The sequence below is a fragment of the Lepidochelys olivacea genome, assembly GCF_965140295.1.
Source record: "Lepidochelys olivacea isolate rLepOli2 genome assembly, chromosome: 10".
NCBI lineage: Eukaryota > Metazoa > Chordata > Testudines > Cheloniidae > Lepidochelys > Lepidochelys olivacea.
Window position 1 is genome coordinate 40,219,626 of NC_140420.1, and position 27,440 is coordinate 40,247,065.

Here is a 27,440-nt window from a genome sequence, read left to right on the forward strand (position 1 = left end):
CAGCAGAGAAGCATGAGGTCAGAAAATTCCTTCTCCTATAAACCATCCTAAATGTCTCTCATGTTACAAAAATTGTAAGTAAAAGCCACAAAAATTGTAAGTAAAAGCCAGGCAAGGCGTGTTCGATTATCTTTTGTTTTGCTTGTGAATTTTTCCTTTGCTGGAGGGAAGTTTTTTCCTGTTTTTTGTAACTTTGAAACTAAGCCTAGAGGAAGTTCTGCTGTGTTTTTGAATCTTTTGTTACCCTGTAAAGTTATTTTCCATCCTGATTTTACAGAGGTGAGTTTTACCTTTGTTGTACCAATAAAATAAAAACCAGCAGGATCTTATTAAAGGGAAAAAGGCAAAATACCACATTTATTGTGAATACAGAAAGAATCATAGTAAGCAGTTAGTTATAGCTATAACATTCCATTCAATCTCATATTTATTCTCACATTCATTCATACAAACACACACCCACACCCACACCCACACACAGGTTCTGCAAGGTTGTTATCATAGTTACTAGCCTTAGAGTTGCTCATGCCAAGCCACTGGCCAGGTGGCCTGGACATGAGGAGGGAGCAGGGCCTTGTCAGATGCTCATCTGATGCTCCTGGAAGTTGGTTTGCAGAATCAGACCCCAAAGTTCTCACTTTTTAGAGTCTATTTTTATAGGAATTTCTTCCTATGCCAGTCTATGGGAATTGCTTCATCATGCTGTTGCTGAATCAATCAGCAGATAGCACATTCCTGACGGCTCCAAGATGTTATCTTGTTCTTTGGTTCTCCCATTCTTGAGGCTGTTGGGTGGATTCCAGTCTGCCCACCGGGGGGATCCTCTGGTTATTTCCACTTGACGCCTTCTTCAGCCGATGGACACTGGATTCTTAGGCTGGCACCTCCCTGATCATTCAGTTATTATCCACACCAAGCATCCATCCACAGACATCCTCTATCTCTATTTTAATCACAATTGTTAATACAACAAAAGGGTGGGGAGTCTCTGGGTGCTGTTTCTGTTGTTAGAGTATTGCTTTGAGTCTCTCTCTCTGTGAATTGCTTTGAGAACAGACTCTGTCTTAGAATGTACTAACGCAATTAGCAGCTTGCAAGTTTCACACATAGAGGGAGAGAAACAGGACCAAAAACCAAGAGACCTCTTAATTAGTAATACCCTGGAATTTAAACTCTGGGGAATCAAACTCATTTGTGATTTTAATACAGAACTTCTTTAATATGATCCAACACCTTTTTTTAAAATAAAATCCTTCTTTTAAGAACCTGACTGATTTCTCTATTGTCCTAAGACCCAGGGGTTTGGGTCTATGATCACTTTGTAACTAATTGGTTAGGATATTATTCTCTAGCCTCCCTAGGAAAGGGGGTGTAAGGGATCAGGGGGATATTTTGGGGGAATAGGAACTCCAAGTGGTCCTTTCCCTGATTCTTTGTTAAATCACTTGGTGGTAGCAGCATACCCTCCAAGGGCAAAGAATTTGTGCCTTGGCGAAGTTTTAACCTAAGCTGGTAGAAATAAGCTTAGGGGAGTCTTTCATGTGTGTCCCTACATCTGTACCCTAGAGTTCAGAGTGGGGAGGGAATCCTGACACATTTCCCCTGAATGGGGACATTTGGGCAACTAAACCCTTAAAATCCCATCCATCTTGCTGGGCATCTTGCCCTGTCGGGTGAATCTCATTGAGTGGCATTGGGTTCCTGTCAACAAAAAATAAACCACTCCCTTCCAGCAGGAGAGGTAGAATTGCAGTGCTCCAGCACTGCAGCTAGTCATCTAATGACTTGATTTGTTGGTGCAAAGGGATGTTTAGGTCTTGTCCACATGGAACATTACTGCAGGGCATGGCAAGGTGTGACTCTACAGCACATTAGCTTGCCACAGTGCAGCATCCCTGTGTGGACACTGCTACAGCACATTAAAAGTCCCAAAATGTGCGTAGATTCACACCCTGGTTTGCCATGTAGTAACTTCCACATAGACAAGCCCTGTTCTCTGTTGATTTTTGCACCCACGATTTGCAAGTGAAAAATTGTGCCTGTGAAAACAAAGGCATTTCTCAAACTTTGGGCCACAGAACTTATAGAGGAGGGATGAGAGAAGGAGTTTTCGGGAATGTCCTAGACTAAGGATCCCTAGAAGTTCTTGAACTTCCATGCACAAGTGGTTAGAATTCAGTGGTTGGTCTAATTTGTGCTTCAAAGTGATTTGCATACTTTTGATTAGCTATATATGTGGGTGTGTATATGTACATATCTTTATTTTGTAAGTTCCTCTGTATTTATTCTTGATCTACAATAAACATGTTACATGTATCATAGGATACAGAAGGACCTAGACAAATTGGAGGATTGGGCCAAAAGAAATCTGATGAGGTTCAATAAGGATAAGTGCAGGGTCCTGCACTTAGGACGGAAGAACCCAATGCACAGCTACAGACTAGGGACCGAATGGCTAGGCAGCAGTTCTGCGGAAAAGGACCTAGGGGTGACAGTGGACGAGAAGCTGGATATGAGTCAGCAGTGTGCCCTTGTTGCCAAGAAGGCCAATGGCATTTTGGGATGTATAAGTAGGGGCATACCGAGCAGATCGAGGGATGTGATCGTTCCCCTCTATTCGACATTGGTGAGGCCTCATCTGGAGTACTGTGTCCAGTTTTGGGCCCCACACTTCAAGAAGGATGTGGATAAATTGGAGAGAGTCCAGCGAAGGGCAACAAAAATGATTAGGGGACTGGAACACATGAGTTATGAGAGGCTGAGGGAGCTGGGATTGTTTATCCTGCAGAAGAGAAGAATGAGGGGGGATTTGATAGCTGCTTTCAACTACCTGAAAGGGGGTTCCAAAGAGGATGGCTCTAGACTGTTCTCAATGGTAGCAGATGACAGAACGAGGAGTAATGGTCTCAAGTTGCAGTGGGGGAGGTTTAGATTGGATATTAGGAAAAACTTTTTCACTAAGAGGGTGGTGAAACACTGGAATGCGTTACCTAGGGAGGTGGTAGAATCTCCTTCCTTAGAGGTTTTTAAGGTCAGGCTTGACAAAGCCCTGGCTGCGATGATTTAACTGGGAATTGGTCCTGCTTTGAGCAGGGAGTTGGACTAGATGACCTTCTGGGGTCCCTTCCAACCCTGATATTCTGATTCTGTGTAACTAGCTATCTGACTGTAGTGGTCTGATCATTTGTATACATTAAGAGGATAAAGCACTGGGCTGGGACTCAGGAGATCTGGGTTTTACTTCTGGCTCTGCCACTGACTTGCAGGTGTCCTTGGGCAAATCACTTTGCCTCTCTGCCCCAGTTTTCCCATCTGTAAAATAGGGATAGTGAAATTGCTCTCCTTTGTGAAGTGCTTTGAGATCTATGGGTGAAATGCACTACATGAGAGCTAGGGATTGCTAATGAACACTTTTTGTGGTATCTGTAGCTACGTAACTTTGGTGTACTGCAGCTTTAAATTTCTCTAGCTCTGCTGTCTGCCAGGATGCATTGCAGAGCTCATGCAGCATGCTGAAAGGGGGGGGATCCCCACTCTCTCTCTGCACACTTTCTAAGGGAACAATCGTTTGTTTTTTGTTGTTTCCTGTGATCTAAAATAAATGTTCAGCTTGAAAATATGGAGACTACAAAGATCTGCCAGGTACATCTTGTCAGGTGCTGATCCCTGCCTCTGCATGTGCTTTGAGATTGTAGGGTCTAGGATGATGGGGCCCAGCGTGGTTGACCTCTGGGCACTTATACAGTAGAAATGTTTATTAATAATTAATGTGCTGTACACCAAGGATAGATGAGTCCAATTTCCTGGCACCAAATCCTTTTAAAAGATACAGGAAGATGAGGACTTGCCCTACCATGCAACTCTGAGACATCCTCAAGAGCAAGCTAGGCCTGCAGCAGAACTCTCAGCTGGCAGCTGACAGCTATAAGCTATAAGCTATAAGCCCCCTGGTTCCATACCAGTGTCACAGCCAGGGGTGAGGTGAAAGCGACAAAGGAAACACACTCACCACTCCTATAGAGCATGTCTTGCTCTAGTCTATGGTGTGAGTATATCCTGGGCAGGGCTGGCAGGTTCCCTAGCCAGGAACCTGATTGTTGCCTTAAGCACCAATCTTTGAGCAGCACAAAACCATCAGGGGCAAACTCTATAATCCTTAGTCAAGCAAAGTGCCCAGTGCCTTGATTAGGAGTTTTGCTATATAAGGAAGGTGCACTTTGGCCCACAACAATTAATTACACGGCTGCAATAAACAAGGAGCTGTTTACTGGTGCTTTCGGGCCTGGTCTCCTATAATCCCTTCTGCTGGCCCCGCTCTCTATAAATAACCATCTTGTCCTGAAACAAGCTTTAGATTTCTTTTAAATAGCAGGCTGGTCCCTCACTGTGGCTGAAAGCAAAACTGCAATAGAGTAAGGGATTTATTCCCCGCCCGCCCCTTGGATATGCCAAGATATGCCAGTGTTAATCAGGAGTAACCCACAAATGTCGACAGAGCTGGTGTGATAACATTGGTATAACAGATCAGGAATCTGGCCCAGTGAGACAAAAGACCTAGCTTTGCTCCTGAGCCATGTGCTAAGGGGAGGTGAGGATTTCATTGGCACCCATGGCAGCATGAGGCACCCAGCACAGCTGTTGTTGGGCCTCATGCCTGCCCCTTGTCACACATCTTCAGTGTCCCTGCTAGCAGCCATGAAATGATGATGGACGTTTGCATCTTAGGTGATCTCTTGTATGGTGCTTATGAGTCACAGGAGATGAAGCAGAAACAGAAGGGGTCCAAAGATGCCACAGAAATAAACAGTGTCCTGAAAGACACATCAGCCCCTTTGTATCATTCCAACGGCACACAGGGGTTTAGCTTGTTCTATCCCACGTCCTTCAAGCCCCTCCCACCCCGCCCCACCTGCAGAGAAGACATGTTGGGGTGTGACGGGAACACTGCTGCCATCTGACCATCTGGTGCAGTGGCCCCTTGGGGGCTTCTGCAGGGGGGTGCTGCAATCAGGTGTAGTGGAATCAGTCCGCATTAGCAGCTGTCCCTGCCCACTCACAGCCATGCAAGGAGTGAGTGCTGCAGGCAGCTTGCCCAGCAGCACCTCCCCTGTCTGCCAATGGGGGCCTGGAGCAGAAGTGGGGCAGTGAATTAGGCCCCTTAACTGTAAGTTACAGTCTTTTCTGAAAAAGAAAAGGAGTACTTGTGGCACCTTAGAGACTAACCAATTTATTTGAGCATAAGCTTTCGTGAGCTACAGCTCACTTCATCAAGTGAGCTGTAGCTCACGAAAGCTTATGCTCAAATAAATTGGTTAGTCTCTAAGGTGCCACAAGTACTCCTTTTCTTTTTGCGAATACAGACTAACACGACTGTTACTCTGAAACCAATCTTTTCTGAGAGGCTCAACCGCAAATGCTGATCTATGCACCCTGGAGCTTGGGAAGCTCAGGCCTTGATCCAGACCCAACATGCATGGCCTCAGGCATATTATTTCCCTGAGAGGGCCAGGTGTTCTCAGAATATCTCTCCTGCCCTGGCAAGATAAATAATGTGTCAAAGCAGCAAATGATCACCAGAGGGCAGGGCAGGAGGCAGCTGCACAGGGAAAGGGACTCACTACAGGCCAGAAACAGGAAGAGAGGTTATTTTCTCTTCTCAGAAATCGAAACTTACCAGCCAGAACCTGCTGAAGCAATTACTCAGCAGAGGAGTGTCCAGATCCCACAGATACAGTTCTGATAGAGGCAGGGCCTCATGGACTATGGCTCTCTTGTCCCAGGGGAGCCCAGGCAGCCTGCAGACACAGGTGAGCTTATTGCGATGGCCGGATCTTCTTCCTGAGGGACTGGCTCGGGTGTTTAGTGATTGAGGCATTGTGATACATGCAAAAGGAAAATGAGGAGCAGCAAGATGTGTAGAAGCCCAGGAGATGCCTGAGGATCTCCCACCTCCCCATGGCAGGTGGTGCTGTGTCCAGCGCACATGGGAGATTAGCATGATGACAGTGACCATGCAGCAGGGGAAGTGCCTGGGCAAAGGGGGAATAGGGCATCAAAGGGGGAACGGGAAGTGAGAGACAACTGGCAGTGGGGAGGGTCTCACAGCTCGGTGGAATCTCCTGCTTGCCACTGAGGGTGGCTGCCAGTTACCTAGCTCCGCCTGGGACTTTTATGGGCTGCTTCTTCAGCATGCCCTTCTGGAGAGGCAGGGTGGCCTAGTGGTTTGAGTGCTAGCCTGTGTATCAGGAGACTTGAGTTCTATTCCGGGTCTCTATTCCTGGGGTTTCTCACAGGTTCCCCATGTGACCTTGGCAAGTCACTCAGGCCCAGATCCTCAAACGTAGGGAGGTGCCTAACTCCCATTGATTCTAGGGGGAGTTCAGAGCCTATTTGAGGATCTGTGCCACAGTTTTCCATCTGTAGAATGGGCATAACTGATCCCCACCTCACCATTGTAAGTGTGAGTGCCTCAATGGTTGTGAAGAATTGTGATAACAGGAGTGCAATAAGTACCTTAGAGAGATGGAACAAGGCTGAGTAGATGCATCTACAATGGGGGAGGGAGCTTCAGCCCAGAGTCACTAAGCAGTACTCCCTCTTAGCCCTGCCAGAAGAGAGACAGCTTGGGAGGGCAGGGGGTGAGAGAGAAGTGGGGGAGAGACAGATGTAGGGGTGAGAGGGGTTTCTTGTGATGATACCCAGCTGAGAAAGTGAAAGGTGCTTTTCCTCTGTTTCCTCCATGCCATGACCCCTATGCTGAGGCTGGGATGGGGGTGGCATGGGGTCACACCCCTAATAGCATGCGACTTGCTCTGTGTCACCAGAGCAGCAATGGGAAAGCACTCTTAATGGGGTTCAGGACCTGGCCCATCAAGTTGCCTGCATACAGCATGTGTTGCCTCCCTTGCTGGGCTGCAGAACAGAGCTGTACAGCATTAGTAACCCTGGGCCTCAATCTCTCTCCTTTCCAAAGGCAATGGAGGAAGAATTCCAGTTCCTGCTCTGCCAGGGATGCCGGAAAGAACCCAGAAATCCTAAGCTCCTGTCCTGCCTTCACACCCTGTGCTCCAACTGCCTGGAAGAGAACAAGCCTGTTGGCCAGTGCCCCGTCTGCCATGCTCCCATCCCACAAGCCAGTGGGATCCCAGACCAGGACAACCTGCTCTTCGCCAATCTGCAGGCCAAGCTGAGCACCTACCAGAAGATCATCAAAGGCAGTGATCTGGTCTGTGACAACTGTGGGCAAGAGGGAGAGTTCTGGTGCTCTGACTGTGAGGAGTTCCTTTGTGTCAAGTGCTTTGAGACCCATCAGAGGTATCTAAAGCGAGAGAGCCATGAGGCCAAGGCAGTGAGGGATCTCAAGGTGGGATCTGCCAGGGAGTTCCTTGGTGGTTCCAGGAAGCTCAGTAACTTGTCCTGTCCCAATCCAACCCATGCGAACCAGATGCTGAGGTAATGTTCACAACCTGATCTGTTTTCCATGCAGTTGCACCCAGAGTCTCTTTCCAGGTCCAGCTTTCTTTTTCACATGTGGGCAAACCACCAAAACAGTTCCTCAGCCCAGCCTGGGCTCCAGCTCCCAGCCCCATGCCTCGTTCAGTTCTTCCTGCTTCAGGGCCTGTTGCAGGATTCTTCTGTCCGCTCTTAGCTGAACACCATCTCTCAGGGCTCTTGCCCTGGAGGCTCCCGTTCCCCAGCAGGTTCCTACTGCCTCCCCTCCAGGGAACTCACTCTGCTACTACTCCCCCTTCCCTCCTGACAGCCTGGCTCTTCACAGCCCCAGCTGCTGCCCTGCCCTCTTAGCTGGCCAAGCTGGGAGTACCTGTTCTAGCACAGGGGCACTGGATCTGCATCATTTAAAGGGGCCCACCACCCTGTGGCAGGCGCTGTTGTGTGATAAATCATATTGGGCCAGCTGGCATCAGTGGGCCTCATCTCTTTAACTGCAGTGATTTACCCCAGCTGTGATCTGGCCCATTTTCTTTAGCAGGCAGATGCAGATTGGCAAAGAGGAAGCTGGAGGGAGGAATGAGAATGTCAGCGCAGAGCTGTTCAGTCAGTCATAGGAGGGAGAGGTGGCTGGGAATCAGGCAGGCTCTGTCCTAGTCAAGGATATTGCTGGAGGAGTGCATTGTGGGAAGAGAAGGGTTGCTCTGCCTGGGGAATGATCTGAACTCCCCAGCAGGGAGCAGTATAAGGAGGGAAGAAATGAAGGCCTATAACTGAACAGTTAATTGAAACCCAGCACAGCCAGACATCCCAAGTCACTCACTGCCGGGTGTAATGGCTCTACTCTTCGATATCGTTGGCCACTTTCCCATACTCCCCTTAGGCAAAGGAGGACTGGCTATGGGAAGGGTGTGATAAGGCCACCAGCAGAATGGGGTAAGAGTCCTCTAAATGACTGTTCTGAATTGTATTTTCATCAATAGCATCTACTGCAGAGAGTGCCAAAAACCGATCTGCTGCATCTGTGCTCTGCTGGACAGCCGGCACATGGGCAAGCATTGTGATATCAAGGTGGAAATCCAGCAGAGGCAGCAGGAGTTGGGGAGCATGAGTGAAGAGCTGAAGAAGAAGGAGGAAATCTTCCAAGATGCCTATAGTAACCTGAAGAGCAAAGCTGACCACCTGGACCAAGTGACGACTGAAACCCAGGAGCTGATCCGAAAGAGAGTCAAGCAGATGGTTCAGCTGATCGGAGAGAAGGAGCAGGAGCTGCTGGAGATGGCAGAGAGGCAGCACCACCTGGGGAACAAGGAGCTGGAGGGGAAGCTGCAGCAGACAGAAGCCGTGCTCAAAAGGATGGGGGCCAGTGAGCAGCTAGTGGAGAAGATGCATCTCTACGCATCAGACCAGGAGGTGATGGACCTGCACCCCTTCATCAAGGGGTCACTGGAGGAGCTCAGGAAGCTGCAGCCCCTGGCTGTGGGAGTCAGTGTCCAGGCTGGAGGCTTCGCCAAGTGTAAAGCCAGACTCCAGGCTCTGTTTGAAAGAGTGACGGGGGACAGAGGTAAGACGCTTTCACAAACTTGACTTGATCCTGCTTTGAGCAGAGGGTTGAACTAGATGACCTCCTGAGGTCCCTTCCAACCCTGATATTCTATGATTCTATGACACGTCTCTGAGGTGGTGGTTGTAGACATGGTACCATCATTATCTCTGGCTGCCGCCAGCATGGAATGGAGTGGGGCTGGTGAACCTTTCACTTGTGACTGCATAATGGAGCTTCTGATTGCTCTTTTAGTGTTGCAAGTTGGGTCAGTCTGAAGAGTGAGGATGGAGAATATTGCCTCAGGGGTGGTGTGTGTACAGGTGAGACAAAATAGAAGATGAGCATCAATTCTAGAGCCTGTCTGGGAAATGCCCTGGCCTGTGTTATGCAGGTGACCAGACTAGATGGTCATCATGGTCTCTTCTGGCCTATGAATTAGTAATCACTAGGGCTGGCAATTAATCACAGTTAACTCACATGATTAACGCAGAAAAAATTAATTGTGATTTAAAAAAATTAATCTTGATTAATTGCACTGTTAAACAGTAGAATACCAATTTAAATTTATTGAATATTTTTGCATGTTTTTCTACATTTTCAAATATATTCATTTCTTTTACAATACAGAATACAGTGTACGGTGCTCACTTTATATTATTTTTATTACAAATATTTTCACTGTAAAAATGATAAAAGAAATAGTATTTTTTCAGCTCACCTCATATAAGTACTGTAATGCAATATCTTTATCGTGAAGTGTAATTTACAAATGTAGATTTTTCTTTTGTTACATAACTGCACTCAAAAGCAAAACAATGTAAAACTTTAGAGCCTACAAGTCCACTCAGTCCTAATTCTTGTTCAGCAAATCGCTAAGACAAACAAGTTTGTTTACATTTATGAGAGATACTGCTGCCTGCTTCTGATTTACAATGTCACCTGAAAATGAGAACAGGCTTTCGCATGGCACTTTTGTAGCCGGTGTTGCAAGGTATTTACGTTCCAAATATGCTAAACATTCATATGCCCCTTCATGCTTCGGTCACCATTCCAGAGGACATGCTTCCATTCTGATGATGCTTGTGAAAAAAAATGAGTTAATTAAATTTGTGACTGAACTCCTTGGGGGAAAATTATATGTCTCCTATTCCGTTTTACCCCCATTCTGCCATATATTTCATGTTGTAGCAATCTCGGATGATGACCCAGCACATGTTCGTTTTAAGAACACTTTCACTGCACATTTGACAAAATGCAAAGAAGGTACCAATGTGAGATTTCTAAAAATAGCTATAGCACTCGACCCAAGGTTTAAGAATCTGAAGGGCCATCTAAAATCGGAGAGGGATGAGGTGTGGAGCATGCTTTTGGGGGGAGGGATAGCTCAGTGGTTTGAGCATTGGCCTGCTAAACCCAGGGTTGTGAGTTCAATCCCTGAGGGGCCCATTTAGGGATCTGGGGCAAAAATTGGGGATTGGTTCTGCTATGAGCAGGGGGTTGGACTAGATGACCTCCTGAGGTCCCTTCCAACTCTGATATTCTATGATTCTGTAAGTCTTAAAAGAACAACACTCAGATGTGGAACCTACAGAACCCAAAATACCAAAAAAGAAAAATCAGCCTTCTGCTGGTGGCATCTGACTTAGATGATGAAAATGAACATGCATTGTTCCACTCTGATTTGGATCATTATTGAGCAGAACCCATTATCAGCATGGACGCATGGCCTCTGGAATGGTGTTGAAGCATGAAGAGACATATGAATCTTTAGCACACCTGGCACGTAAATATGTTACAATACCAGCTACAACAGTGCCATGCGAACGCCTGTTCTCACTTTCAGGTGACACTGTAAACAAGAAGCGGGCAGCATTATCTCCTGCAAATTGTAACCTAACTTGTTTGTCTGAGTGGACTTGTAGGCTGTAAAGTTTTATTTTTGAATGCAGTTATTTTTGTACATAATTCTACACTTGTAAGTTCAACTTTCATGATAAAGAGATTGCACTACAGTACTTGTAATGGGGGAATTGCAAAATACTATTTCTTTTGTTTTTTTACAGTGCAAATATTTGTAATAAAAATAAATATAAAGTGAGCACTATACACTTTGTATTCTGTGTTGTAATTGAAATCAATATATTTGAAAATGTAGAAAACATCCAAAATACTTAAATAAATGGTATTCTATTATTGTTTAACTGCGCAATTAATCACGATTAATTTTTTTAATCATGCGGTTAATCACAATTAACTTTTTTAATCGCTTGACAACTCTAGTGATCACCCACAGTTTCCACACACCATCAACGTTATCTAACTTATCTCATGGTCATTCACTAGAGTAGGCTGACTGGTAAAAGAAAGGATTTGCCAATATTTTCTTTAACCCAAACGTCAAGCTGCGTTCACTGGCTGGTGAGGGCACATTATCTGTGAGCATCTGAAAAATAACTGGGTGTTTGACGGCCCTGAACTTCCACTCTAATGAATTGTTATCTGAAAAACAGTGCTGGAAAGAGGGAAGTTCCTTACTTGGTATACTCAGTTATCCAATCAGGGAGTGAAAAGGCTTAGGTGACAAATCATACGGCAAGAATCATGAACGGTGACTAGTCAAAGTGAAACAGTGGTGAACAATCCGTGATCTGAAATGTGTTTGTCCAAACTCTTTGGTGAGTATTGATGAGTAGCAAAGACACTGCTGGTTTTGTAATGACTTGCTAAGCAAAAATAAGGGCTAAGGCCAGAATTTCCAGGCATGAGAGCTTTCCTTTGGCTGCATTGAATGTGATACCAGTTTTCAAGACATCCGTCTGGCTGTATAAGGGCTTCTGAAAATACACACTGAGCACTGCCCATTAGGGTTGGGTCTTGGCCTCCCTCCAGGGGAGTGTGTGTAAGCCACTGGTAGGTGGGTGTGACAAAGCCTCTATCTATGTCCAGTGCACAGGAGATATGTCTGTTACAGCTGCAGTTAGTGAACTTATGCTTTTAGCTCTGGTGGTTCCTGGTTCAATCCCAGTTTGTTTGTCAAGATAACAGCAGTCACAAGTGCTCAAAAAGGGGCAGTCTGGTCAGGAAGTGGTAGCCACCTGGGGAATGGGCAGCAGCAGGGATGCTACTGGACATAGCCATCTCACCATATGATGACAGAGTGTACTGGGGGGGAGAGACCCACCCGCTTTGTTGGGCAGGAAGGGAGGCAGATAGGGATGAAACATAGGTAGGCAGACAGCACAGTGGGGGACCCTGGTGTAAAGGAACAACTGGGCTTGATTACATGCACTGTCATGTATCACGCTCCGCATGGGAGCCATGCACTGCTGTCTCAACCCCCATGAGCAGCAGCATCAACAATTAGACACTGGCCTCGGAGTCTGAAAGAAGCAGCATAGCCATGCAGCAGATGGCACTAGTTCTGAGGCAGACATGCAGCATCACTGCAACAAATGTGGCATGTGTGATGGTTCATTGTGGGCTAGCTGGTCGGGGGCACAGGGGCTCAATGTCCACGCCCAGGATGCGGCTTTGCTGTAGGGCATGCTTTGAGACACCATGATGGGCATTGGGAGATTGGGCACTGCTGGCATAGCCTGCAACTCTGTTCATCCTTCCTCTTGGGGGTCCGGGGCACAGAGCTGGGGGCAGGCATTTCAAGGAGGTCCTCAGAAGACCTCTGCTGTTACCATCTGGAAGGAGACTCCCCCAGATGGCTGGGGTTTCCAGGTAGGAATCTCCACCCCATCTACTCTCCTCCCCCGTCCACAGTGCTACCACCTGTGCAAGCAGGCGCCCATGAAACCTACAATCCGCTCTATTGAATTGGTCACTGGTCCCATGGAGCAGGCGGCCCTTCAGCTCCTGATTCACCCTCCTATGTCCCCCTCCCACAGGTACCTCTGCTCCGCAACGGGCCCCCCCGTCAGAGGACGAGAGCACTGTGACGCTCAGCCTTGAGCCTCTGCATCCTCCAGAGGCTTCCCACCAGCAGAGACACCTCCCTGCCAATGACAATGAAGGGTTGCTCTCCCATGAGGACCCCACGTGTCCCCCCAGCTCCCAGGCTGAGCCCCACCTATGTGAGGATGGAGGAGGAGATGTCTGTCCAGCTAACCAAGGTGATGGCTACTGACCACTCCACTAGCCCAGGTGCAAAGGAAGGGGGAGGAGGAGACCACCTCCAGGCAACTCACAAGTGCTGAGGTGGAAATCCCGAGTGTCTGTGGGGGGATATGGGGCCCTCTGGCCTCAGATCATGGGGATTTAGTGGCCCGGCCCAGGGCCAGTGTGAGCCAAGCAGGCAGCAGCATCCTGAAAGGACAGAAAAGCACAAACAGGCACCTGCTGTCTATGTTGCGTGGGATCACATCCATCTCCCGCTCCCTCCACACCCTCACCTCGGCCTTGATTCCCTTTCTGCAGGATACCACTAGCTGGTGGCAAGCCATGCAGCAGCCTCCTTCAGCCCCTCCCGGCTCAGGGAGCCCACCCCTCCCTGAGACCATGGGCTTATTCGTGCCATCACTGCCCTCGGACCTGCTGGACCTGTTCCTTCCTGACACCCCAGAGGGCAATGTCTCCCTGCTTCCAGCAGCACCCATTGTCCATTGCTCCAGCAGCCACTCCATCTTCCCTCCTCCCCAGGCATCTACCTCCTCCACCAAACTACCTGTGCAACCCCAGCCTGTTTGCTCCTGCAAACAGGCAGGAGAGAGGGCTGGGACAGGAGAGGGGGCCTGGACAGGAACCGGCACATCGATGGATCATGGCAGAGGCAAGTGACACAAGCGCGGATGCCAGGGCCTGACTACAGCAGTTTCCAAAAAGAAGAAGTATTAATGTTCCTCTTGCTAGTCCTCTCGATTTCCTGGTGCTTTGATAATTGCCAGAGTTGGAAGCTGCATGCTTTCTTTCCCTTTATGTCCCTGAAAAGCGTGTGTCACTGAGGAGAAAGGATGGCCTTGTGTATAAGGAAGACTAAGGTGACCTGGGCTCAGTTCTCTCCGGGCAAGCCTGGGCAGTGTACCCAATCTCTCTGTGCCTCAATTCCCCCTCAGTACACAGGGGATAACAGCACTGCCTTTGTCAGTCGTTTGGGGCAGGAGCATTCTGTAGGGGCTCCTACCACCATGTGTTTGTACAGCACCTAGCATCATGGGGCCTCTGCATAACACTAGTACTAACAATGACATCATCTCAGTGTTCTTCTGGAATCAGCTTCCATGCCAGTATCCAAGTTACGACGGAGCGGGAGCAAGACCTCTCCCTACATTACTGCAGGAATCAGAATCGTCATCTCATCAAAAAGCCGTGAGGGAAATAACTGTTCCTGACCCTAGGAGAGAGGTGGCAGCCAAGGCCTAGCACATACAGCCACCAGCCCCTGGGGCAGGAGTGACAGATGGACACAGCAAGTCAACCCCCAAACCCAGTGGGCAGCCTCGTCCTGGTGGATCCTCTAGTCAGGCTGGAAGCTGTTCAGATCAGGACTGTTTCTCATTATGTGTCTGCACAGCACACAGCAACTACCCCGACAGGTTCCTGTGGCTCTGCCTGTCTGTCGCCCTTGTATAGTCTGGAAGGCCAGTGAAGTCCTGCTGGATTGAATTGTAGGTGTGTCTCTGCGTCCATCAATAGGTTTTAAAGCTGGGGGACCCTTATGGTCATCTAGTCGGACCTGCCTGTATAACACAGCCCAGAGAACCTGTTAGGGAAAAAGGGTTTCCCACCCCCATCTAGGGTTGGGAGGGTAGCCTTCCCTGGACTTCTGTATTAGCCAAACAAACACAAAGTCAGGACTCTTAGATAAAATGAGGCACTTTAATGCTAGCTGAAGGGCTCACCAATTCCTACACAGAGGAATATGGTGAAGCCCAGAACAAAGAACAAGGTAGAGCTTTTATAGCTTGGTTCAACATACTTTGTGATATCTCTTCCAGTTCAAACCGGTCAATCCCTGTTGGTCTGAGTCCTGAGGTATGAACATGGAGGCCCATCTGTATAAGGAATTCTTTCCCCAAACGGGGAGTACAGGTTACACATAGTTCAAATTCTTTCTACCCATAAACATAGGGAAAGGACAGATAAGCACAGAAAAAAGACAGAAGCCTAGCTTTACATGATTATAGGGTTGTTTTCTGGTTCTTTTCTTTATCAAACCCACCCGGGATCCTGCAGCCAGCCCATAGCTTATGGTTGAGCTGGAGTGTATGTTTTAGACAGACATCCATCCAGTCTCAGTGTAAAGACTTCATGGGGTGAGAATCCACCGTCTCCCTTGGTAAGTTCTTCCAATGGTCAGTTACCCTCCCTGTTAAAATCTGCCCCTTATCTCTAGGCTGGGTTTATGCACCATCAGCTTCTGGCCACTGAACTTTTGGGTTCCCCTTCACCCTCCACTCCTCCTCCTCTCCTTCTTTGTGTTCCTCAGCAGCCTCTTATGGCCTTGAGAGAGGGGCCATACGGCTCCTTCACCTCAGGGCCCTCACTGCCTGATGGGGAATTTCCCCCTTCCCTTACACCTAGCCCCACCTATTCCTCTCTCATGAGTTCCCTAGTACATGCTCGCCTGCTGTCTCCCTTTGTGTGTGAGTGCATGAGGGTTTGTGTTCTCTCTGCCTGCCTGTCCCGGGTCCCGTGTGCAGCCCTGATCCTGCAGTGTGTTAGCTGGGCCTTGTGAGCGGTGAGTAGGCTGCTCTGCCAGTGTGCACTGGCTGCTTGGTCCAGGGAGTGGCTATGTGAGGCAAGTGGATTAAGTGGTGCCAGGTGACTCAGTCAAAGTGGCAGCACATGTTCAGGCATGTAGGACACTTGCTAGGGCTTTTGAATAATGGCAGCTGATATGCCATGGCCATTCACCCTGTGCAGCTTCAGTGTACCATGAATTTGTGTCCTGCCCTTGGCAGCTTTCTGAGAATGGGTTGTGCACATTAGTTGCTCTCTGCCTGCATTCTGTAGGGGCTCCTACCAGCAATTTTGGGAGGCAGCTTTGCCTAGTAGATAGAACACTGGACTAGATTCAAGAGACCTGAGCTCTATTTCTGGCCCTACCCCTGGCCTGCTGGGTGATCTTAAGCAAATCACATTGCCACTCCGTGCCTCAGTTTCTCCATCTTTAAAACAGGGAGAATGACACTTCTTTTGCAAAGCTCTTTGAGATGTACTACTGAAAAATGCTATATTAAAGCTAGGTTTTGTTATTAGCCAGCACTGCTGTTCCCATGCATACCGATGGTGGTTTGGCCTGTTACTTAACTCATTCTTTTTTGTTCTTTCTAGAAGCTGCCCCAGCTAGATCCATAGATAATTCCAGCAAGGTAAGACAGTTTTGTGCTTGTTCTGTCAGAATTGGGGATCAGCACATGCAGCATTCCCTGTACCTGTGGCAGGAATCCAAGCTCAGTTTTCAGGATCATTGGCTGGAATGGAGGGCTGATTGATATACATGTTCCTCTTGCCCTGTGTTGTTTTTAATACAGCAATTTTAATCTAAGGTCCTATTGTTCCCTCAATTCCATCCCTTTCATAGAATCATAGAATATCAGGGTTGGAAGGGACGTCAGGAGATCATCAAGTCCAACCCCCTGCTCAAAGCAGGACCAATCCCCAATTTTTGCCCCAGATCCCTAAATGGCCCCCTCAAGGATTGAATTCACAACCCTGGGTTTAGCAGGGCAATGCTCATACCACTGAGCTATCCCTCCTTTTCTCCTGCCTCAAGGTTCGATCACACATCCAAATTGGTGGACATGTGAGCCAATAAAAATAATAATCCCTAGCTCTTCTTTTCAGGGGGTTGGTTGGATGAACCAGGCTGACAGCGCCATCCAATGGTGACACTCCAGGATATAACACCCAACAGTAGGGGTCCTAGGCACTGCTTCGCCTCATGGTGTTATTGCCCCGTGGTGAGATACCAAGGGGCCACTTCACTTTGCGGAGATATTGCCTGTGGTGGGAATCCAAGGGTCCACTTCTCCTCGTGGCATTCTTGCCCCATGGTGAGAGTCCAAATGGGCGCTTCGCCTCCCAGAATTATCGCCCCATGGTGAGATTCCAAGTGGCTGCTTTGGCTCACGGCGTTATCGCCCCATGGCTGGGAGTGCAATGGGGAGCGTTGCCTCACGGCGTTATCGCCTGGTGGTGAGAGTCCAAGGGGCCGCTTCCCCTCGTGGCGTTACCGCCCCGAGGCTGGGAGTCCAAGGGGCCGCTTCCCCTCGTGGCGTTACCGCCCCGAGGCTGGGAGTCCAAGGGGCCGCTTCCCCTCGTGGCGTTACTGCCCCGAGGCTGGGAGTCCAAGGGGCCGCTTCCCCTCGTGGCGTTACCGCCCCGAGGCTGGGAGTCCAAGGGGCCGCTTCCCCTCGTGGCGTTACCGCCCCGAGGCTGGGAGTCCAAGGGGCCGCTTCCCCTCGTGGCGTTACCGCCCCGAGGCTGGGAGACCAAGGGGCCGCTTCCCCTCGTGGCGTTACCGCCCCGAGGCTGGGAGACCAAGGGGCCGCTTCCCCTCGTGGCGTTACCGCCCCGAGGCTGGGAGACCAAGGGGCCGCTTCCCCTCGTGGCGTTACCGCCCCGAGGCTGGGAGACCAAGGGGCCGCTTCCCCTCGTGGCGTTACCGCCCCGAGGCTGGGAGACCAAGGGGCCGCTTCCCCTCGTGGCGTTACCGCCCCGAGGCTGGGAGACCAAGGGGCCGCTTCCCCTCGTGGCGTTACCGCCCCGAGGCTGGGAGACCAAGGGTCCAGTATATCTTACGGCTTTATCACCCTGTGGTGAGAGTGCAAGAACTCATTTTTCCTCGTGGCGTTATCACCCTGTGGTGACCGTCATAGGGGCCACTTTGCCCTTTGGTGAGAGTCTAAGGGGCCGCTTTGCCTCGTGGCGTTATCGCCCTGTGGTGAGAGTTGGGAGGGTAGGGGAACCAGGGCCTACCCTACTCCTCCATGTTCTGACCCTTTTAAAACCAGGTAGCCTAGCACAGAGCTCAGGCCCAATATCTCCACACTCATACCCTGGGTCACTTCCTGCCCTCATCTTATTTCCTCCAGCATCATCTTTGGGGTCGGAGGTGGGGTATCTCTTGTGATTGCACTGGTCCATCTGGAGCAGCTCCTCCACTGGTAACAGGAAGTCATCCCCTTTAGTTCCCATGGCCGACTGACTAGGAGGCTCGGACCCGGCGGCTGGGAGTCCTGGCGGCTTCCTGGGAGGAGACTGCAGCACACAACTGCTCTCCTCCTCAGTAAGCCAAGACTGTGTTGTGCTGCTCCCTTTTGAACATTCTCTCTACTGGGAGCATGCCCAACAAGGGCGAGGGGGCATGGCCTCTTGGGCCCAAAACAGATTGTTAACCCTCGCCTTGCCAGCGTGGGGTTGATACACCCTGTCAGACTTATCTAGCACTTTTCATCAGTAGGTCTCAAAGGAGATCAGTAGCATTATCGCCAGTGGGACTGCTGATGTGAGTAAGAACTCACCAACATTAGGAAGGGCTGCAGAGCCTAGCCTTCACTGTACTTCTTGCCCTTCCCATGCCACCCCTAACCCTGCCACCTTACATGATAGGGTATCGGAAAGACATTGAACCTTGAGGCATCAAAACACAGGCCATGTAAATATTCCAGATTCTAATGTTAGCAAATGCTCGGGATGTACAGGTGTATATAAACAGTTCCCTAACTGATACTTGGCAAGGGGATTTTGTTGTGTCTTTGTCTCTTTACTCAATATAGGTAATATAAAGGAAGCACATGGGTACAGTGGCTCCAAATGAGCATGTTTACTAGACATCTCTTACATGCACAGCCTCCCTATGTATATAGACCGCTGTTTTTACAGGGTCTTGGTGGCTTCAGAAGCACAGAAGAAAGTAAGGGTCACTAACGGGCTCACAAACTATTTAAGGGGATGGGGGAATGGGAAATGTATTTGGGGTGCTGGGAGAATGAAGTGACTTGCTGAGAACAGAGACAGAGTGAGTAAGCAAATGTAAGTTCTCCTTTTGTCATTTCCTGATGTGAGGGTTTAAATTGCCAACTTCAGTTTTAATTAACAAAGTTATTTGCACTGAATTACCTTTGGTTTTTTTCCCCCAAAGAGAAAAAAATAATGATACTGTCACTGACTATGACTTGGGTGCTGCTCCCTTCTCCATCCGCTGGCGGGTGGAGGCAGAAGGAGCCACCCATTTTCCATGTTTCTGGGGTCATCTCCAAGAACTGAGAACATCCACTGCTGTCTGTCCATTCATCCATCACCCATTGTTATGATATGTCAGGGCCTTTCCTATTATGTGTCCCAAATTGTGTAAAATGCATAGGTCTAGCCTCCACATTAAGGAACCTAGAGCCACACCATCTCCAAAGACTCTTTCAAACATATTCCCAAGCAGAAAACGATGAGCTGTCAAGGATCTGTTTTCATTGTTTAGGCCCCTTCGTTGTTGAAGAGGAAAGGAGTCCAAACCGAGGCCCCTGCGAAGGTGATCAAGACTGAAGCTGATGCAGGCAAATGGGAGCAATCAGCAAGGAAGCACCAACAGAATTTGCTGGAACAACCGGGGACCAGTTCCTCAACAGCAAGCAACTCTTCATGCGTGACTGACAGCTTCAGTGCAGCCAAAGTAGCTGACTTGCTGGAAAATAACATCTATGAGCCATGTGAGCCAGGTAGGCAGAGACGATCACTTTGACCATTTACATCAGTGAATCCACAAAGAGATTCCTGAAATAAATGTGGGTCCTGTGAGACCTTATCTGGAGTATTGTGAGCAATTCTGGTCTCCCAGGTTTAAGAAAGATGAATTCAGACTGGAACAAGTGCAGAGAGGGGCTACTAGGATGAACCGAGTAATGGAAAACCCACCTTATGAGAGGAGACTCAAAGAGCTTGTCTTGTTTAACCTAACCAAAAGAAGGTGGAGGAGAGATAAATACATCAATAGGGATAAATACCAGGGAGGGAGAGGAGTTATTTAAGTTAAGGGCCAATGTGGGCACAAGAACAAATGGATATAAACTGGCCAACATAAGTTTAGGCTTGAAATTAGATGAAGGTTTCTAATCATAAAAGGAATGAAGTTTTGGAACAGCTTTCCAAGGGAACAGTAGGGGCAAAAAACCTAACTGGCTTCAAGACTGAGCTTGATAAGTTTATGAAGGGGATTGTATACTGGGACTGCCTACAATGGCATGTAACTGATATGTGACTGCTAACAGAAAATATCTCCAATGGCTGGTGATGGGACACTAGATGGGGAGGGCTCTGAGTTGCTACTGAGAATTCTTTCCCAGGAATCTGCCTGGTGGGTCTTGCTGACATGGTCAGGGTCTAACTGATCACCATATTTGGGGTCAGGAAGGAATTTTCCCCCAGATCAGATTGTCCGAGACCCTGTGGGTTTTTTGCCTTCCTCTGCAGCCCGGGGCACAGTCACTTGCAGGTTTAAACTTGTGTAAATAGTGGATTCTCTGTAACTTGAAGTCTTTAAATCATAATTTGGGGACTTCAGTAACTCAGCGAAAGGTTAGGGGTCTATTACAGGAGTGGGTGGGTGAGGTTCTGTGGCTTGCAATTCGCAAGAGGTCAGACTAGATGACCATTGATGGTCCCTTCTGACCTTAAAGTCTGAGTCTATGAGAGGTACATCTGGTGGACAGTTAGAAAAGTACCTCCTCTGATTTCCTACAGATTTCCTAAAGGGATCAGATTTTAGAGTAACAGCCGTGTTAGTCTGTATTAGCAAAAAGAAAAGGAGTACTTGTGGCACCTTAGAGACTAACCAATTTATTTGAGCATAAGCTTTCGTGAGCTACAGCTCACTTCATCGGATGCATACTGTGGAAACTGCAGAAGACATTATATACACAGAGACCATGAAACAATACCTCCTCCCACCCCACTCTCCTGCTGTTAATAGCTTATCTAAAGTGATCACTCTCCTTACAATGTGTATGATAATCAAGTTGGGCCATTTCCAGCACAAATCCGGGTTTTCTCACCCTCCCCCCCCCCCCCCACACACACACAAACTCACTCTCCTGCTGGTAATAGCCCATCCAAAGTGACCACTCTCCTTACAATGTGTATGATAATCAAGGTGGACCATTTCCAGCACAAATCCAGGTTTTCTCACCCCCACCCCACCCCCATACACACACAAACTCACTCTCCTGCTGGTAATAGCTTATCCAAAGTGACCACTCTCCTTACAATGTGTATGATAATCAAGGTGGGCCATTTCCAGCATAAATCCAAGTTTAACCAGAATGTCTGTGGGGGGGGGTAGGAAAAAACAAGGGGAAATAGGCTACCTTGCATAATGACTTAGCCACTCCCAGTCTCTATTTAAGCCTAAATTAATAGTATCCAATTTGCAAATGAATTCCAATTCAGCAGTTTCTCGCTGGAGTCTGGATTTGAAGTTTTTTTGTTTTAAGATAGCGATCTTCATGTCTGTGATTGCGTGACCAGAGAGATTGAAGTGTTCTCCGACTGGTTTATGAATGTTATAATTCTTGACATATGATTTGTGTCCATTTATTCTTTTAAGTAGAGACTGTCCAGTTTGGTCACTTTATGATCTTATTCACAGAACCAAATGAGTTGTATATATTTGCTGATCCTATTCCCTTTTAACTGCACTGGATTTAATTCCATTCATGTTTCTACACTGTGTTGTATTAGCCCCAGGAAAGCCCCATAAATGCTTAACAGGATGTAATGTAATGGTGACCTGCAGACTTTTTTTTTCTTTAATAGGTCAGAGTAGGCCACAGAAATTCCCTCATCGCTACACAAACATATGCAGCCCTGGACACACACAGACACAAGCCTAGGGTTATGTGCTGAATGCCTGAGATGGCACAGTGACACAGGGCATTATCATACAGCTGATTCCACATGTATCTTCATATATTCCACAGCTGATTGGTTCTGCTCTGATGCCCCAGAATGCACCAGACTCTGAGGCTGCGGCTACCAGTTGCAGATCACGGAGACCTAAACCTAACAAATGAAAAGGCAAACTTGCACTGAGCAAGTGCTTCCCTTGACCTCGGGGTACTCCATACCTAACCCGAGCTGGGTCCTACAGTGGAAGAAGGGGTAACTGGGAGAAACTGCCTGACCTGTGTTATACAGAAGGTCAGACTAGTTAATCTAATGGTTCCTTCTCTCCTTAAACTATGAATTCAAGTTGCTAGCTAGGAGCGGAAATTTCCAGGATACCTAAAGAAGTTAGGTGCACAACTTCCATTGATGCCTAATTTTCCTTAAGAAAATCTCACACAATTTTTTGTTTTAATTATTATTATTAGCCCTGTGTTTTTCCACTCTCTCCACCAGAGAATTTTGACATATACTGGGTGTGAATATTGAGGGACTGTTGCTTGGTGCAGAATTGCTCCCTTTCTTCTCTTTCTCCAGACAATGTATGCATCTCAATGCACACCAAGTGCCAGCTTCCTTTCTCAGTTACCCCCATGTAACCATCAGAAACCCCAGTTTAAATGAGAGCAAAATCAATCCCCCAGCTTGGGTGTTTGTTCAGATTCTGGTAGCCTGGCCTTCTGCACCCCTCTTTCCTTGCTATCTGTAAGGGAAACCTTGCATAGAAAGAGAGATTGAAAAGACTAGGACTCTTCACCTTAGAGAGGAGATGAATGAGAGGGGATGTGACACAGACATACATAATCATGCATGGGATGGAGAAAGTAGATGGGGGCTGCTATTCACCCATTCTCATAATACAAGAACAAGGGGACAGTCAGGGTAGTTAGAAGCAGCAAAATTAAAATCCATATAAACATTCAGTCTTTCTTTTGAATCTTGCTAAGATCTTGGTTTCAATTATCTCCTATGGCAGTGAGTTCCACAGGCTAACTGTGCACCATGTGAAAAAGGAAGGTCACCTATCACACACACCAATCCCTAGTCTCGCACATACACCCCTGCAGTCCCTGGCACACTCAGACACCTTCAGGGGTCTGACGTGCCTTTTCGTCTGTTGCAGATGATCCCACGGTTTGTTTGGACAGCTCTGAAGGGGATGACAGCGATGAAGAGTCAACAGTGAGTGTGGCATAATGCCCAAGAGCACCTATGGCATCACAGCTCCCAGGGTAGATGCTGGGCGATTGAGAACAACCTCCAGTATGACCTGTCTCAGCTGGAACATACCAGACACTGTCTGTATATGTGGTGTAGGGCGCTCAGCATTTAGGCTGATTTTCAAATGAGATTTGATGCCCCGACCAGATTGACAGAGATATTTAAGCACCTAACGATGCAGAGAGGCACCTAATGGATTTACCAAAGCACTTAAGGGTTTGTCTTCCCTGCAGAGTTAACCTGGGCTCTTCCCTTGGTGTTGCTCCAACCCCCATCCTGTCCATACGCAAAACCCCCTTACTGAGTTTAGCAGTGCTTTACACCCAAGTTAGCTTGCCCAGCTTGGGGTGGGTGGGGGGAGTGTTAGAGCCCTGCTTTCACTGAGGTGGGTAACCCACCTGCTTTGCAGTGAGGATGCAGCTAAACCACTACAGTGCTGATAGTCCTCCACTGCCTTCCCACAATCCCCTTGTGCCCAGAAGGATAAAGGAGGTCTCCCCCAATTATCCGGGAAGAATCATAGAGCAGCTTAGCTCACTGCTGTGTTAAGAACCATCGGAGGGGTGCCACAGCTCTAAGGACACACACGGGGGAGCACAGCAGCCATGAGGACACAGTAACCTGGGCAAGGCTTTTCTGCTCACATCCAGGCTAGGCTAACCCAGGAACTCAGCCCCAGGTGCCAATCACCTGAATGAACTCTGCAGCGAAGACAGAGACTCAGTGAGTTTACAGTGCCTCAGCCCATCCTGGGGGAACTAGAGGTCGTGAGTTTCCAGAGCTCATGCTCTGGCATCTTTAGGAGCTTTTGAGAACAAGTCACCATTTTCTTCCCCAGGACTCTAGTCTGCCAGACGACATCAACAGCGTCAGTTGTGAGAGCAGCAAGGGAGACCTCCTGGCCTTTCCTGCTGGCAGCCTGAGGGAGCTCAACACGAGACAAGCATCACTGCTCTTCTTTGACCTCAAGTTCTTGAGTAAGACCCTGAGAATTTCTGTTTTAAAGGCAAATGTGAATCCCTGTCTGCAAATCATTGGGGTGAGATCACTGCGCTTAGCAACAGTCCTATCGGGGGGAGTGAGGGGCAGGCCAGATGTCATGGGGCTTCCTGGTCATGCTGGGGAAAGTACATTCTGCCATGTCCCCATTAGGGTGTAGTATGCTCCCCACTGCATGGTGAGGCAGCTCTGCCGTTGGGAGGAGCACCAAGTCCATGAGGACATGAATATTTTTATGTAAGGATGGTCAGCTGCTAGTGGCCAGTGCACCTTCCACATGGTCATTCAGGGCTCTAGATTAATGGCCACAGGACTTTCTGGAGCAGCCATTCCCTTTCAGAAGTGACACATTCAAGAGAGGAAGCACCTCAGATGCCCCATCATAGCAGCGTCAGAGAGACACCTTTCCCCTTTCCCAGGAACATGGTGCTACAGAGATAGCAGTTGATACTGTAAATGGGAAGGGTTAGTTGAAGCATCCCTGATGTGGCAAGCTATACTTGGATGTCAGACACTGATGACCTGCTTGGGGAAGACTATGAGGAGAATTGGAATGGGCCAGATCCCCAGTTGCTGTTAATCGTTGTAGCTCCATTGAAGTCCATAATTACACCAGGTGAGGAGCTCACTCAATGTTCTAGTTTCGCTCGACTAATTCTGTCTTTCACTCCCAGCAGCGAATAAAATCCTTCAGCTGGCTCTGGTGGATGGAGAAAAGAACTTTACCATCTTGATTCAGCCTCTGAAATCTTTGCCTGGCTTGATCTCAAAAGGCGGCGTCTGTGAGATTGGTGTGAAGACTTTATTCCGCTACCTCTGCTCTGTCCACAAACCCATCTTAGCAGGGTATGACCTCTGGTCACCAGCCCTTCCTATCCTTTTTCAATCTCTGGATCTCATTAGCAAGAAAGAGGAGTTTAGTGCAGCTGTCTTTGGTTTCCTGGACATCTTGCCCCTGATTAAAGAGAAGATCCCCAAGGCTGGGAGTTACAAACTGAAGAACCTGGCCAACACTTACATTTGGCGGCAGCTCAGTGATAACAGCCCCCTGGAGAATGCAAAGGCCCTAAGGGATCTGTGCACGGTTCTGGAGATTGATCCAGTGGAGGACCCGAAGCCTGTGCTCACCTGCTCTAATCTGGAATGTTATGCTTCCCTTCAGCCATTGCTGAATGAGAAACTTCTCACTAAGCCTTCGGTGCGGATGCTGTCCATGCACAACATGAGCCTTTCCAAGCTCCACACCTTATACCTGAGGGACCCTGAGAAAGGGCTGCAGAAGTTCTGCAGGTTCTTCAATTCTCGGCTGCAGAGCTCTGAGAAGAAAATCCGAAAGCTAAGTAAGATCAAAGCCCATTTCCAAAGCCCACAGCCATCAGCTGGGCACCAAGCAGCAGCAGCAAATGAACTGCCACGAGCAATAAAGAGTGAGCCAGACTGCTGAAGTACATCTATAGCTCAGACAAATATATCTATGCATGGCACCTCAGGCATGAGGCTGAGCAGCAACATTCAGCTCTGAGGTCCAGACTCCACCAGAATTCAAGAAGTTCAGATTCACCGTCTTCAGTTTGGCACATTATCTAGAGCAGGGCCTGTTGCAAAGCTCACATCTAGATCTGAACTATGAATTTCTGGGTTGCTTGGATCAGGTGTTCTGGGGGGCAGGGGACTCTCTCTCCCCCCCCCTTTATATTTATTTCATATACAAAACTTTGTTAAGCTGAAGTGCTTAGGGCACTACCCTAGGACTTGGGAGACATGGGTTCAAGTCCCTGCTCCACCACAGACCTCCTGTGTGACCTGGGGCAAGTCATGTAGCCACTCTCTGCCTTAGTTTCCCATCTGTGCATTGGGGAAAATAGTCTCGCCCTGCCTCACTGGAGTGTTAGGAGGTGGTGGTTACGTCCTATTCAGGCCTGTCTGTAGAGGCCTATACTCTAAGAATTTAGGTGTATTCTTATCACTTGGCTAGTTATAGAGGTATAAAAAAAAGAATCAAAATCACTGTCTGCTGGTGTAAGGGCCTTCTCTTACTGTGACAGCCTGAGGCCCTGTTCTTAGGCTAAGGTCTTTGGCTAAGCAGCAGAGGCAGCCATAAGCTGGGAAGCGACCGGTCACATCCTCACATTCCAACTTAGTCACATTGAAATAAGGTGCTATTGGGCTGTTAGGAACACAATCCTGTCCTGATAATGCCTATCGCCTCCAGAGAAAGGGAAGCGCTTAGAAAATGTAAAAGGAAACTTAGTTTGATAGCATCCTGTCTGGCAAGAACTCACTTTTCAATAGCTGGGATGTGAAATCCTCACTTCTGTATAGTTTTGTCATTATAGTTCCCACTTTGCTATTGTTTTTCTGCATAATCTCTGTCTGGTTCTGTGATTGTTCCTGTCTGCTGTATAAATAATTTTGCTGGGTGTAAACTAATTAAGGTGGTGGGATATAATTGGTTACATAATCGTGTTACAATATGTTAGGATTGGTAAGTTAAATTTCAGGAAAATGATTGGTTAAGGTATAGCAAAGCAGAACTCAAGTTTTACTATATAGTCTGCAGTCAATCAGGAAGTGGGGGGGCGGGAACAGGGAATGGAGTAAGGAAGCTGGAATCATGTTTGGCTAAGGGTAGGAATGGGAACAGGGACACAGATAGGTAAGGCTCTGTGGTGTCAGAGCTGGGAAGAGGGACACTAAGGAAGGAAACTGGAATCATGCTTGCTGGAAGTTCACCCCAATAAACATCGAATTGTTTGCACCTTTGGGCTTTGGGTATTGTTGCTCTCTGTTCATGCGAGAAGGACCAGGGAAGTAAGTGGGTGAAGGAATAAGCCTCCTAACACTGTGCATTGGGGAAAATAGTCTCGCCCTGCCTCACTGGAGTGTTAGGAGGCGGTGGTTATGTCCTATGGAAACAAATAAGTACCATTCCTCCTAGCGGCCAATGGCTAGAGGCTGATGTAGAAGCACAAAGAGGTGAAGTTACTTGGCTGCATTTGATCTCAGGTGGTGCTTCGAGGTGCTACTGTAATACAAATAGCACATAATAATAACAACATGGGCAGAGCTATTGCTGAGCAGGGCGTTCCTTGAAATCCAGCACGAGTACAGTTTAATGCCATAATAATCCATGTGTAAGGAACCGTTTTGTTGGCTCTGTGCAGTTTAGCTGGGCTCTGCGTAGGTGGGGGTGTGTGTGAGAAAACCTGGATTTGTGCTGGAAATGGCCAATCTTGATTATCATACACATTGTAAAGAGAGTGGTCACTTTGGATGGGCTATTACCAGCAGGAGAGTGAGTCTGGGGGGCTGGGGGGGCGGAGGGTGAGAAAACCTGGAT

At 48.1% G+C, this 27,440-nt stretch overlaps 1 protein-coding gene across 1 annotated transcript; it reads left to right on the top strand.

Moving 5' to 3' along the window:
- LOC311527929 (protein PML-like) lies at positions 1–27,440 on the top strand. The gene is made up of 10 exons (XM_084642391.1): positions 1–74; positions 5,661–5,807; positions 6,974–7,452; positions 8,433–9,013; positions 12,892–13,116; positions 16,277–16,314; positions 19,422–19,659; positions 23,004–23,062; positions 23,940–24,078; positions 24,775–27,440. The coding sequence occupies exons 2-10, from the start codon at positions 5,763–5,765 to the stop codon at positions 25,542–25,544; spliced, it is 2,574 nt and encodes an 857-aa protein (XP_084498517.1). The 5' UTR covers positions 1–74; positions 5,661–5,762; the 3' UTR covers positions 25,545–27,440.